The sequence below is a fragment of the Osmerus eperlanus genome, chromosome 14 (genome assembly GCF_963692335.1).
Source record: "Osmerus eperlanus chromosome 14, fOsmEpe2.1, whole genome shotgun sequence".
NCBI lineage: Eukaryota > Metazoa > Chordata > Actinopteri > Osmeriformes > Osmeridae > Osmerus > Osmerus eperlanus.
In genome coordinates, this window is record NC_085031.1 from 16,501,936 (window position 1) to 16,516,735 (window position 14,800).

General features: G+C 48.0%; 1 protein-coding gene across 1 annotated transcript in view; it reads left to right on the forward strand.

The window, feature by feature from the left end:
* Positions 1 to 337: 337 nt before the first annotated feature.
* The window catches only part of cacna1bb (calcium channel, voltage-dependent, N type, alpha 1B subunit, b), a 71,784-nt gene continuing 57,321 nt past the window's right edge, over positions 338 to 14,800 (forward strand). Inside the window, 6 exon segments of the mRNA XM_062478243.1 lie at positions 338 to 868; positions 1,248 to 1,542; positions 3,465 to 3,737; positions 5,620 to 5,725; positions 8,719 to 8,858; positions 9,127 to 9,238. Of these exon segments, the coding sequence (XP_062334227.1) occupies positions 808 to 868; positions 1,248 to 1,542; positions 3,465 to 3,737; positions 5,620 to 5,725; positions 8,719 to 8,858; positions 9,127 to 9,238 (987 nt within the window). The 5' untranslated portion in view covers positions 338 to 807.

A 14,800-nucleotide genomic window follows, 5' to 3' on the forward strand; every position in this document is an offset into this window, starting at 1 on the left:
TGTTAAATGTAAACTTAGTCAGTGTATGAAACCGCATAATTGTGTCCTTTTTAATCTTTTTTTTCAAAGACGATTTGTTGGGCCCACGGTTTGTTTTCTTCGTTCTTATCTCTGACCACAATGCATAGCCGAAGCCCCTCCAAACCTCCCCCCTCCCCCAAGCAGTCCATTTAGCTCTCTTTGAACCGGCGGGGAAGTTTTGACAGACAGTATTAAACGGAAAGTACTTCAGTAGCACTCGCATTAACAGAGCTGGCACTCTCCATAAATGCAGTCTTTCAAATACATAGTTAGTGAACAGCAAAACGCTTCAAAAGAGTGATTCAAAACAAGAGGCGAATGGATGTAGACCTATTATGAGTAGCCTAAGGCTTTGTGTAGGCTACCCTGGTTTATGGAGAGGTCTTTGAGTCCAACTCCAAATGTCAACAAAGCCAGCTAGAGAAAATCAGGAAGTCGCTGATTGTGCAGCAGCTGGCCTTTTAGGCCTCGCCGTGATGATTGCTCCCTTCCTGATTACTCGGACATGGCTAAAATCTCAGTTGATAATTAAATCAGAGACATTTCTCCTGGAGAACTAAAGACATTGATGCTGATAACAAGGTTCTCAATCTCAACTAGCGGGACCGGAAATCTTTTTCCCGCATTCCATGGGAGAAAACAGAGGCACTCTTTTCAGGCCATTGTCCATGAATTCTTGTTCCAGTAAGCAGGCATATAATAATTCTTACAGTTTCAAGAAGTAATCATAACTTGGCATTTACCTTGAGTCTGGAAAGCAACAGTTGGTCAGCTAAGGAATCAGCCATGAGGCGACCGACCCCCGAAAACTCCACATGGGCGGAAAGGCGTTCAACTGTGGTTTATGGTACGTATGATGCTGTATTGCCTCTCAAAGTTTTAAAATGTGTTCTGATTTCTTGACAATGTACCCCATCCTGTCTCACAATTAATTATCATTAGTTGGGGGCCCGTGCCTTTTACACCTCGCACTGATAACAAAACACTGGCTGACTGTTAACCATGGTCCAAAAATGTTGTCTGGTTACAAAGCCAGATTGTGGCCTGTTGGCAGTATTTGGACAATAGCCTACTGAAAAATCACTGTCTGTTTGATGAGATGGGATACATTTGTCTCATTGTTTCTGGCCTGCAGCATGGACATTAAGGGACAGGTCAGCCTCAAATCAAGGTTACAGTTGGTATTCTACGTTTTAAAACAATTTAACAACTATATCTGCCCCCAGCCTTGCGCTCTACCACCTTTAACACTTGGAGGATGCTGACTATGGGTGCGGAATACGGCGCCTGGGCTCAGTCTCCAGCGGGATTCCGTAGACGGCAAGCTGTGGTGTGTGACAGCGATGATGAAACTGACAGTTGTGTTGACCATGAACAGTCATGGAGAACCGAGAATATGGATAATACACAGTATGACAGAGTTTATCAACTCAGTGAGCCCGTTGCTTCCGAAGAGAGAGGCATACGACGCATTATTCGTAAACACGACGCCCTGAACAGCACACCTTGGTCCAGCAACAGGTGAGTCTGTCGCCTAGAGCTTCTGGTATTATTCATATGGTGCTGAGTATTTTTCTCTCTCCATAAAGACAGTTAGAAATCTGTTATTATTTGTGAGATTGCTCAGATAATAACTTGCGCCTAGATTACTGTGGACTGAACTTTTATTAAATGGTAGTTTATTTGATTATGCTCTTGCAGTACACGATAACAACCACAAGGAGGATCAAAACCACGCCGAACTCAAAAATCAAATCAAACCCGTGCCCATAGTAATTCGCACTGAGCCTAACCATTGTGTAGCCTACTTAAAAGACAAATTGGATTATTCTGATTTACATTCATCAAATGTAGCCTACTTCGTTTTTAGTTTGATGCCTGTCAGATGCCTTTTATAATGCTTCACTTAACCAGATACTTGATTGGCGTTAGAGAAAATGTGCAGTGGCCTAGACCTGTGGCCACTTGAATGATTGTGGATTCTTGGAAGATGCTGGCTGCATCCGCACGATCGAGCCACTCTGGAGGATGAACCCCGGAGCAAAGACGCATCCAAGCAGCTCAAACAGCCTCTGGCTCGAGCAGATAGCAGAGCGCTTCTGGATGCGCGAGAAGCCCCTCCAGGCTCCCCCGTCAAACCCACACCACATAATTACGAAATACGAGAATATTTCTTTGGTAATATTTAGCCATGCTGAATGAAGCCTTGGTAGAGAACTCATTCCAAGTGAATGCTAGGAGCGGAATGGCGGAACATTAATTTCAAATAGATTTGCAATTTTTCTTATCTGTATTTTTTTGTAAAATGACATGGATTTAACGTTTTTCGTTAATTGTGAATTTGTTTGGTAGCACAAGCAATAACCTTCTTTTCGGTGCCATTTACCAATCATGTGCAAATAACTATTACAAGATTATAGCCCGCACACAAGTATGACGTTAATGTAAAGCAATAAACTCTACTGCCAAACCATACACTTTATATCGGTTGGAGTCCTTCAACAACATCTCTTCTGTCTAGCTGAAAATAGAATATATTTAAAAACAAGAATTATTTACTTGATCATGTATGGTTCACATGTCTTAGTTGTATCAAGATCTATTTATGTGAAGTTTACTTGAGCTGTAGCCTGAAATACAATTTCAATCTCATAATGTATCATAATACAATTTCTCTTGAAATGACATCTTTATTGGTTATTGTGATTGACATGGGTGTGCCTTTTCAGCGAATTTACGCAAAATCATCTGTTAAGCTACTCTCATTTCATAACAGCCGGCGCGTGCTTCTGCGCAGGTTGTGTTGTCGATAGGCTAATTTTGGTCACATGCGTTTATTTGTTCGCACCAGAGTCTGGTGAATTGGGTACTTTGAAGCCCACAAGGCATGCGCTCAACTGGGAGTAGAGGACGTGAGCTCCAATTGGTTTTGTTTTGTTAAAGCTGTTGATATGCTACTTGAAACTCGCAAAGAAAACGAAGAGACGCGCTGACATCTTTTTCCTTTCGACTAACAACATGACCTTTTCGGACGTTTTTCAACTGGTGTTGGCATTCAAACGCTGAAAGAGACGTGTATGTTTTATCTGTGGGACCTGCACCGTCAATCTATGCGGAACTAGGTGAAAAGGATGTAACATGTGGAATTATTTGGACAATGTATCGTTTAATAGATTTAAGTGCATTTGACGCACATTTCGGTTGAATGCAAACTTTCTTTCATCTGTATCCTACCAAATGGGTTGGAGGATTGAGTGAAGGGAAAAGGCTGAAAGGAAGGATATCCAAAAGAGATTTAAAAAAATTTCATCTTTAAAAGCAACCCATCTATACACGTGGATGTAAACCAGTGGGCTGGACAGCTGTGTTTGTTGTGATGCTTCATTCCTCTAATTTCACTGACACCGCTTTGGATTTCCCCTGTTGGATCTGTGCGTTTCTAGAATGGCTCGCTTCGCAGAAGATCTACCCACCCGCTATGGTGGCGGAGGCGGCGGTAGAGGGGCGCCGGGCGCCGGTAGAGGGGGAGCCCGGGTTGGTGGTGCTCCAGGCGGCCAAAGGATGTACAAGCAGTCGATGGCTCAGAGAGCCAGGACAATGGCTATATACAACCCCAACCCTGTCAAACAGAACTGCTTCACTGTCAACCGGTCCTTGTTCATCTTTCGAGAGGACAATCTCATAAGGAAGTATGCAAAGCGAATAACTGAATGGCCATATCCTTCTTGTCCAAAAGCACCAATGATAGAAGGAGGTGGTGGAGCATCTGTGTTTAAATGGCTCATGTATTTTATATTTGACAAACACATGTGTTGCCTGAGTCTCAGACATCACACTGTGTCTCTTTGACACGTTGTGGCCATAATTTATCCTACAATCCTCGTTCCATTTTATGCCCACCTTCGCTTCAGACAGGAAGAGATTGAAGTCCCTTTGTCACCATGTGTCATCGGTCAGCTAGACCTACCCAAAAGACAGATGTGAAGGAGATGTGAAGTCAAATCAAGTACATTTCGATTATTTAAAGAGACATAATTAGCATTTTCATAAAATAAAATAAAACACCATTGTCAATAGACTATAGAGTTCATCTGACTCTCGGCGAAGCTAACTGGGTAGAGACGGCTAAGTGAAAGATGTTAGTAGGATTTGGGACATGATGGACATAGCGACACTTTGGAAATAATTATTTGATTATTTGTACAACACTTTATAAATGGTTCGTCCTTCCTTTGAACACGACAGTTAAGTCGTCAAGGTCGGTTGGCTAGTCTATCCCACCGCTCGCAACAGGCGGTTTTTACTTGTAGAATTGTACTTAAATATAGCATGCATAATGTCGATGCCTGATACATAATTCTGTCACGGGCACTGTCTCAGCTATATCGTGTTATGACACACCTATGCTTATAGATGGGGTGTAAAGCAGTCTTTGTGAGCACATTGACCACCCGATTTTATGTGGTCATTGAACAGTTGTAAAACTGCTGCCGTTTCCTGCCTCTCCCGTTTCCATGGTAAGGCGAGAGCTAGAGAAATGAGACCGCTAGTTTGCAACGCCTCGTCTTTATTCGGAGCGGCTCGAGCCCTCTCCATGGTGCTGAACTCGCCCACGCGCACCCCGCCACGCCACCCCCGAACACAAACTGCCAGGCAGGAGAGCCGGAGGGCGCATGACAAACGCGACCAGACAGCTGGATCTGCTGTGTGGGCGTCAGTTAGAAAAACATTCTCCGAAATGTAATCCAATAAGAATGGTTATCAATTTATCTGCGCCCCCAAAGTTGGGACATTAAGACGTCCATGCGCTACATCATACATTCTGGTGAGAACAGATCGCTCATGACCGACCTTTACACGATTCAGAGGCTCCAGTTTATATTACAGGGAGTGTTGAGGGGGAAAAGCCTTATCATGTTTAATCATTAGTGGCGCAGTTTCCTGTCTAGATGCCGGATTCCTGGCTTGGTTCTCGGCATTAGGGCGAGCGGTTTTCTAAAGCCTGCCTATTCCTCAACGACTAACAATCCCACAAAGCCTTCGGCCTGAGGGGAATGGCCCGGTAAAATCCGTTGTCACAGAATGAGGCAAGCATTGAAAACGGATTGAAATGGTCACCCAACTGGAAAGACGTTGACGCTCATAACTCAGTTTTCCCCCAAGCGTTTGAAAAGCCTGCACCCTGACGGGAAAGACCGAGGGTGTGTTGAACATATTAGCCTACTTCGGTCCCAATAAAGCTGCAACATATATTTTCCTCTGTTAACCGTTGTCCATTTCCCTTCCACTTTCCATCAGTGGAACCAATTAGCTACACAAATTAGTTTATTTGAGAAGTGTCATACTTATCTCTACAAGAACATAGGAAAATGTGTATCTGAAGACCAATTTACTGTAGCCAACTAATTTAGCCTTTAAACCGATGACGAAGTATCACCCAGTTGTCGAAAGCGTTAAAACGGTTCATTTTGTTTTCATCTAAAATAGACTATCCTATTCCGGGGAACTGTTTAAAGTAATCATACATCAATTGCATGTTTTTTTAAGGTGTGTGCTATCATGTCCATGAAATCCGTTTGTGCTCCTTAACCTGCGAACTCCGTTTGAGTACATGATACTGGCAACCATCATCGCAAACTGTATCGTGCTGGCGCTGGAACAACACCTGCCGGCCAGCGACAAGACGCCCATGTCAGAACGCCTGGTAAGAGTGCTTTACATCGTAACACTATCATTTATTTATAATATGTGATAATGTATAATAATATATACTCACATTCTTGCAAGAATGAATGCAGGAGCAAGAGGGAGAGAGCGGGGGAGGGGGAGAGAGGGAGGGGGAGAGAGGGAGGGAGAGAGAGGGATGGGGAGAAAGAGAGAGGGGGAGACAGAGGGAGGGAGAGAGCAAGGGGGGAGAGAGAGCAAGGGGGGGAGAGAGAGAGGGGGAGAGAGGGATGGGGAGAAAGAGAGAGGGGGAGAGAGGGAGGGAGAGAGAGGGATGGGGAGAGAGGGATGGGGAGAAAGAGAGAGGGGGAGAGAGGGAGGGAGAGAGAGGGATGGGGAGAAAGAGAGAGGGGGAGACAGAGGGAGGGAGAGAGCAAGGGGGGAGAGACAGCAAGGGGGGAGAGAGAGAGGGGGAGACAGTGAGAGAGGGGTAGAGGGGAGAGCGATCGAGAGAGAGAGCAGGCCGTAGAAATCTTTTCACAACTGTTTGGTCCACATCACCTTCTCATTGCTCACTTCACTGTCAGTATTCATCACCACAGGCGTCGATACCGTGGGTGCTCCGGAGCTCGAGCACCCACGGAAAATACTGAGCACCCACGTGTGTCAGACTGCCAGTAGGGTACATTCATTTCAAAATAAACATTTTAAAGGGCGTGCGCCTGTGAGCACCCACGGAGGAAAACATAAATCGGCATCTATGTCCGTCACTGAAGTGAACTAATCTACTTGAGAAGAGAGCTGTAAACACTGCTTGTTGAGTGTTGCTAATTTGCAGTGGGATTCATTCTTCCATCAACATAGTTTAGTAACACCAAGACATGTCCAGCCGTTTACTTCCTCTGTCAGAGGAGGCCCTGATCCCAGACACACAGGCAGTCCCCCAGCCCCCCTTGCCCCCCCAGCCCTCCCAGCATCACATCCTCATTATTGCCCAGGATCATGAGTGGGCCTGTGTCTCACTGTGTGATTGAGGCAGCTCAGACACACACTCACACTGAGCGAGCTTTGATCCCCCCTGGCCCCCCTCCCCTGGCCCCCCTCCGCTGGCCTCCAGACTGCTCACACGCGTAGCTTAAACTCGTATTTGAACTCCGCCAGCCGACTCGAGACGTCTAACCCTAACCCCCTCCCACCCCTCTTTTGCTCTCTCTCTCTCTTACTTTCTCTCTCTCTTTCTTACTCTTTCTCTATCTTCCCTCTTCCTTCCCTCTTATCTCTCATCATCTCTGGATGTGTGAGGCACCGTAAGCTAGGAGAAGAAGAAGAACAGGAAGGTGGGAAATGGTTTGGGGGGGGGGAACACACACACCGACACTCCTATCTACCCACCCACCACCCATACACACTTACCCCAACCCCTTTCCATCCACCCACCATCCTTAACCACTCCCACCCCTATCCCTCCGCCACACCCAAACAACCCCAGTTGGGATGTCAGAAAAGCGCCTTCCCTAATTAGAAACGAAATAAGCTATTTATGAGTTGCCTCCGTAAAGAAAATAGACAAGTGGCCTACCTCCGATTCATGGCAGGTATTTAGCCCCGTCCCCCCCTGGGGAACTGCTCTCCGCTCCCCACTAAGCAGTGGAGACAGGGCGTGCATTATTCATGAACATCTTAGATTCTATATGTTAACACGTAACCTACAACCCAGCTCTCCCTGTCGTTACACAAGCCTGGGCCTTGCTTGGTCTCCTATCTCTCTGAATCAGATGGATATGCTCATATTTCAGTTTGACCGTCTGCTCTTATTATCCATACGTTAAAGCCTGGGGCTGCTTTGGGGACAATGGTTTTGTCCGGTCTTGCGAAGGGAGTGGGGATCCTCTCCGTGAGTGATGAGTGAACCGTCTGAGTGATTGAGGAAGCCATATTTATTCCATTACTATTTCTATAACTATATCACATGAAACTTATCCACAGTTGCCCTTTTTTTTGTCAGATCAGACGGTGAAAACTAGGGGAGAAAGGTCAGAGGAAGTAAAATCATGTTTCAAGTCGGACTCGTTTGTGATTGATGGCGGTGGGTGGGGGGAGGGTGTTGTGGGGAGGGTGTTGGGGGAGGGTGTTGGGGGGATGGGCCCGGGTAGTCAAGGAGCTCTGGTGAGAGAAAGAGAGAGAGGGAGAGTGATGGGGGTTGTCAGAAGGTAGAGATATTCTCTGCTAGTGCAGAGAGAGAGAGAGAGAGAGAGAGAGAGAGAGAGAGAGAGAGAGAGAGAGAGAGAGAGAGAGAGAGAGAGAGAGAGAGAGAGAGAGAGAGAGAGAGAGAGAGAGAGAGAGAGAGAGAGAGAGAGAGAGAGAGAGAGAGAGAGAGAGAGAGAGAGAGAGAGAGAGAGAGAGGAGAGAGAGATGAGAGAGAGAGAGAGAGGAGAGAGAGAGGGGTTGTGGGAAGGTAGAGATATTCTCTGCCCGAGCTTGGAGGTTCTTCTGACATTTACTGGAGACAAGAGGAAAAAAAAGTGTCAAGTCATACGTGCCTGATCTGACAAGGAGTGAAAAAACAAGCACTTCTGAGTTCAGGATAGGATTTTAAATAATTTCTAATTTACTGTTTCCTGTGGAAGCCATTGCTGTAAATGTAATACTTTAGAGATCATATTTTATGCTGATCCTTGCATAAACAAATTTTTGGTTGTTGGAGATGAATGAAGACTCTCCATTCTCTTTGTGTTTTATCACGAGAGAGAGAAGTCTGTTCCTCGGCCGGTTCTATTCACATTGGCTAGAGAAGTAAAATAAACCTCTCTCTCTCTCTCTCTCTCTCTCTCTCTCTCTCTCTCTCTCTCTCTCTCTCTCTCTCTCTCATCTCTCTCTCTCTCTCTCTCTCTCTCTCTCTCTCTCTCTCTCTCTCTCTCTCCTCTCTCTCTCTCCCTCTGTCTCTCTATCTCCCCTCTCCCCTCTCTATGCTTCATTACCCACTCTCTTACTTATAACAAAAAGTTCCCCCTCTCTCCTTTTCTCTCTCCGCAGGACGACACAGAGCCCTACTTTATTGGAATATTCTGTTTTGAGGCCGGCATTAAGATCATTGCCCTGGGCTTTGCGTTTCACAAAGGCTCCTACCTCCGAAACGGCTGGAACGTAATGGACTTCGTGGTCGTCCTCACTGGGTGAGTCCCCGGGGCTGGGGGGGGGGGGGGGGGGGGGCGGGGGGGCGGTGGGACATATGGGAGAAACACTAGCTGTGTGTGTGTGTGTGTGGGTGTGTGTTTGTTTGTGAGTCTTTGTGAGTGTGTTTGTTTGTGAGTGTGTGTGTTGTTTGTGAGCGTGTGTGTTGTTTGAGCGTGTGTTTGTGAGTGTGTTGTTTGTGAGTGTGTGTGTTTGTGAGTGTGTGCGCGTTTGTGAGAGTGTGAATTTGAATCCTCCTTATCTCTGCAGCTGTGCTCTGCTCCCTCGTGGTTTCCAGTCTGGTAGAACAGAACCTGCCAAGATGGCGGCAGCACAGACAGCTTTCCGCTCGCTTGCATCTCTCCCAGGCCAGATACTTGCAGTCAGCTCGCATCAATGTACCGTCTCTATTCTGAAAGCGACTGCCGTCGCTGGAAACCTCAGGGGATGTCAAGCGTTGTTTATCACGGGATAGGTCTAACTCAGGGGTGTTTATCACGGGATAGGTCTAACTCAGGGGTGTTTATCACGGGATAGGTCTAACTCAGGGGTGTTTATCAGGGGATAGGGTCTAACTCAGGGGTGTTTATCAGGGGATAGGTCTAACTCAGGGGTGGTTATCAGGGGATAGGTCTAACTCAGGGGTGGTTATCAGGGGATAGGTCTAACTCAGGGGTGTTTATCAGGGGATAGGTCTAACTCAGGGGTGTTTATCAGGGGATAGGTCTAACTCAGGGGTGGTTATCAGGGATAGGTCTAACTCAAGGGTGGTTATCAGGGATAGGTCTAACTCAAGGGTGGTTATCAGGGGATAGGTCTAACTCAAGGGTGGTTATCAGGGGATAGGTCTAACTCAGGGGTGGTTATCAGGGGATAGGTTTAACTCAGGGGTGTTTATCAGGGATAGGTCTAACTCAGGGGTGTTTATCAGGGGATAGGTCTAACTCAGGGGTGGTTATCAGGGGATAGGTCTAACTCAGGGGTGCAGCAACGCACAGCAGCCTAAGAAGTCGCAGGTTCAAATCCCCTGTGTATGTTGGGTAGACCGTGTCTGCGAAACAAATCATTTGCAGTGATTCTTTACGTTACAGTGTCATCCTAACTGGTTTGAACCCTGCTGGGGAAGTGAACAGGATAGTTAGATGACGCATCATGACTTTCTGATGAGCGCTCTGAGTGAGTACACCAAGGATCGCTAGCAGCCTTTTTTTTTGTTGAGTTTTTAGAGTCGGCTAGAAGTCTATTTCGAGCAAGCTAGCTGCCTCTTTAGAGTCGGCTGTCTGGGCTGAGAGTGCTTGCCAGGGAGATTGCCATACCAGGGCTCTCCAACCCTAATGCCCCTGATTGCAGCGAGCCAGCAGGTAGTGGGTCAGGCTGACACAGTAGCCAGGGGAAAAGACCAGCCAGGTAATCACTCCTGGACACAACAGGACTTTTACTTGGATAAGTATATAGGTTGTGAGGTATTAAGCCCAAGGTAGTGCTTGGGAGAGATGGAACAGCTTGCATTGGGGCTCTTTACGAGGCTGGATGGCCTGATCTCTCCTCTCTCTCTCTCTCTCTCTCTCTGGGCTTGGTGGTTGTGTTGTGGTTTAGATTCTTGTAGCCGTATGGATAAGTGCTCTTCTGATGTTTGTAACCAAGCTCTCCACATCGCAAAACTAGGAGCCCGAGCTCTCAGGGGCGTGTCAGGCTCGACGGAGAACGACAGGCTCTAGGTGTTCTTTTCTCTCTTTTTTTCTTTTGCCTGTGATAACCTTTGCCTGTGATAACCTGCGCTTTTGCTTCATAAAATGTATGAGTGTGGCGATATTGTGTGTCGGGCTGGTGTTATAAGCAGTGTGGGTGGGATTTATGAGGGAAATAATGATCATTCCAGGAAGTCGATAAACAAATAAATCAACATGAGAAAGAAAAGAGATTGAGACGAGGGACTGTTAGTGACGGGGGAGAGAGAGGGGTGAGAGAGAGAGAGGGAGAAGGGGTGAGAGAGAGGGGGGGAGAGAGAGGGGGAGAAGAGGGATGAGGGTTGGAGAGAAAGAGGAGAGAGAGGGATGGAGAGAGGGAGCGAGATGGAAGGAGAGAGAGCAGAGGGGAGAGAGCAGGAGAGAGAGCAGGAGAGAGAGTAAGAGAGAGGGGAGGAGAGAGAGACAGAGCAGAAGAGAGAGAGAGGAAAGGAGAGAGAAAGAGAGGGGAGGAGGGAGAGAGAGCAGGAGAGATGAGAGAGAGAGCGAGGGAGGGAGGGAGGGAGGGGAGGAGGAGGAAAGAGAGAGGGAGGGAGGAGGAGAGAGAGAGCGCCCTGAGGCTGAGCCCGGGGCAGAGTGAGGTTGGGCCCTGCTTATTCAGCTTGTTGGTTTCCTTCAGGCGCTGGTCTCAGGTAAGTCTGGTGGTGTATCAGGGCGTGGCCACGGACAGGGATGGGAGAGGGATGGTCACACATCTATGAAGTCAGCCTGTCACACATCTGTGAAGTCAGCCTGTCACCTGACTGCTGAGCGTCTCTGCTGGAGGAAGGAGAGAGGGGTCAGGAAAGGAGGAGGAGATGCTGATGAGAGGATACGAGGCAGGAGGTGAAGAGAAGAGCCTCTGACTGGCCCTGTCAGAGAGAGCCAGACGTCTGGTTAGTCAGGCGGAGTGGACAGAAGCGTGGAGGCACAAACACGCCTGGCTGCCTGTTTCTCTACCAACACACCTCCAGCTCAGTCCAGTCAAGACACTCACGTATTGATTTGACCATTATTAAATAATAGGTTTGACTTTGGCGGAGTGGATGTATATAAAGGAAGCACTCCCTGCCTGTAGCATTAGGGAGCAACATACATGGAATATGAGGCAGGGAGCAATTAGAGGAATAATCCCCCCTGATGGGATCGATGCTTACGCCATTGATGATCCGGTATGATCCGGTAACGATTTAGTAAATAAGGAAGTCTTATTAACACATGGTAAGGTTAACACATGGTTAACACATGTAAGGCTCAAGACGCACTTGTTCCGGGAGTACAAACGGTACTTAGGAATGGTTCGCTTGACCCGATGTTAGTTTCCTCAAGGATCACAATGACTCTTGCTCAGAGACTTGTTGCTCTTGTGGTCAGTGGTAACTGATTTAAAATTGTTTGTACTCGCTGTGATATATTGTTTTTTATTATTGTTGCTTGTCTTTTTTCCACAGGTACACTTGCACTTGCAGTTCATATTGTTTAATTGTAACTTGTTTAACTACATGCTCTTAGGTTCTTCCCTTTGGGCACTTACTTTGGTTGTTCACAGTGTGTGCTTCATGTTTTGGCTACTCGCAATGTTTTGTGGCTATCTCGTTGTTATGATCAGTGACCTATGCACTTTGTAAAGCTCTCTCTTGGAAGTCGCTTTGGATAAAAGCGTCTGCTAAATGAATAAATGTAAATGTAAATGTAAGGTTAATAAGAATCTGCTGCCATAAGACCTCAGCCTGCCTCGTACAGGCTCTTATCTGGTACCCGCCCAGTCTTGCTGTATTTTATAATCACCTTTCCATTTACAGTACATTACTGTTGATTCACAGTGGGACCTGCGCCTGCCATGACCAGGGGCTAGTCCTGTCCAGCGCTCTAATGAAAAAGGGTAAATAATAGTGTTGCTCTGAGCCACGACAGACCTTTAATCTATCCCAATCAGACATCCGTAGCTACTAATAAGAGAATCAATCTGCCCAGGGTGCCAAAAAGCCTGATCAATAGAGCACAGAGTTACCGATTCTGAGAAGGAAAACAGGAGAACAGGGCCTGAGTTTCCTACCCAGCTGCCTCTCACGTCCCCTCTGACAAGGTGAGGAACGTCCCGGAGCCTGATATGAAACCAGGGAGGGAGTATATTTACACTTGTCAATACTAGAGGTCCTATTCAATTAAAGCCAGTAATGGGTTCAGAAATGAAATTGCTCTCCTGAAACCAGAAGGGGTATGGCTTTATATCAGTTTAGTGGAGGCCTTTTTCAACTGCATGGAAGAGAATGTCAACTGAGAATTGTTCTCTGTGTGTGTGTGTGTGTTATTGAGCGAAGTGTGCTGTGTGTGTGTGTGTGTATGTATGAGTTTGTGTGGGTGTGTAACATATAGCATCTGGAAACGTTACATCTACCACAATCATGAGTACAACGTTTCGAAGATGTTTGTGAGTTAGCTAAGTAGCTGGCACAACCGTTCTGTATATCTGAGGATGAACCCAAGTGCGTGGTTCGTAGGGTTTTAGTAGTTGTAGAGCACATATTCTCCCCGCCAGTAAGACCCCTGTCCAGGGGCCAGGTCTAACTGGTAACCTCAGGTTAGCTCCTCCGCCAACTGTCCCCCCGTGGGAGGCTGTGGAGAAAGCAAGCCTGGCCCGTTGTTTAGGTTCAGGGTTTGATGTCCAAGTCAAATCACTATAAGTGGTCTGCGAGAGAGACCTTGCTTGTGTGCTTTCGACTTCAAAGTGACGATTTTCAATGCTGCATTTTTTCATTTGTCTTTCATGTGATACGGCCTCGACAATCGCAGGCTTCAAAGTGGCTTCGCGGAGAAGCGCGGGAGGGTCACTTTAGACCGTCTGCTGGCAAAAGATCGCTGCCTTTGAACGCCGGGCTCTCAGAACGCTCTACAGGTGTGCGTCAGAGGAACGCCTGTGCGTGTTTGAGGAAAGAGGCGCGTGTTTGCATGTGTAGGTTTGTATGTGTGCGTTTGTATGTGCAGTTATTGTGTGTGTGTGTGTGTGTATCTGACCTGAGGTCCATGCTGAATAAGAGATGACCGTGATTGCGACCATAAATTGTCATTGAAGACAGTCCGATGGAAAGTGACAAAGAGACTGTTTCATCGTTCCTGCCTTCTCCCTGCCCCTCCTCCCTCCTCTCCTCCTCCCTCCCCTCCACTTGTCCTCCTCTCCTCCTCCACCTCTTGCTCCTGGGTTTCAGCAGGACATTTCAAATAGGCTCCCGATAGGAGCGCCGCCTTGGCTTCGAGGAGTCGTCTTTAAAAGGTGCACTCTTCACCTGAGAGGTGAAGAGTGCATCTCTCTCTCTCTCTCTCTCTCTCTTCCCCCCCCCAGCTGGAGAGAGGCTAGAGGGTAGAGGCTGGAGGCTGAGGGCAGTGGGCTGGAGGGTAGAGGCTGGAGGCTGAGGGCAGTGGGCTGGAGGGTAGAGGCTGGAGGCTGAGGGCAGTGGCTGGAGGGTAGAGGCTGGAGGCTGAGGGCAGTGGGCTGGAGGGTAGAGGCTGGAGGCTGAGGGCAGTGGGCTGGAGAGTAGAGGCTGGAGGCAGTGGGCTGGAGGGTAGAGGCTGGAGGCAGTGGGCTGGAGGGTAGAGGCTAGAGGCTGAGGGCAGTGGGCTGGAGGGTAGAGGCTGGAGGCTGAGGGCAGTGGGCTGGAGGTAGAGGCTGGAGGCAGTGGGCTGGAGGCTGAGGGCAGTGGGCTGGAGGGTAGAGGCTGGAGGAGGAGGCTGGAGTCTGGGTCCTGGCTCTGCAGACTGGGAGTGTGTCACGCTTGTCTGCCTGATCCAGCTGCCCTCAGGAGGGCTGTTCCTCCACAGCTCCCTGTCTTGAGCGCTTTAGGAAGGCTGGTACGGCCGCTGTTCTCCTCTCGCCCTCCCTGAAGCCAGCAGATCACTGCTCCTCTGCCTTCAGACGGCCAGCAGATCACTGCTCCTCTGCCTGTCAGACGGCCAGCAGATCCCTGCTCCTCTGCCTGTCAGACGGCCAGCAGATCCCTGCTCCTCTGCCTGTCAGACGGCCAGCAGATCACTGCTCCTCTGCCTGTCAGACGGCCAGCAGATCACTGCTCCTCTGCCTGTCAGACAGCCAGCAGATCCCTGCTCTCCCGTTATCTTTTTACTCACTCTTACGTTTGTACCATTCTCTTTTTCCCCTCTCTCATGCTCTCTCTCTCTCTCTCCTTCTCCCTCCCCCTCTCTCTCATGCTCCATCTCTCTCCCTC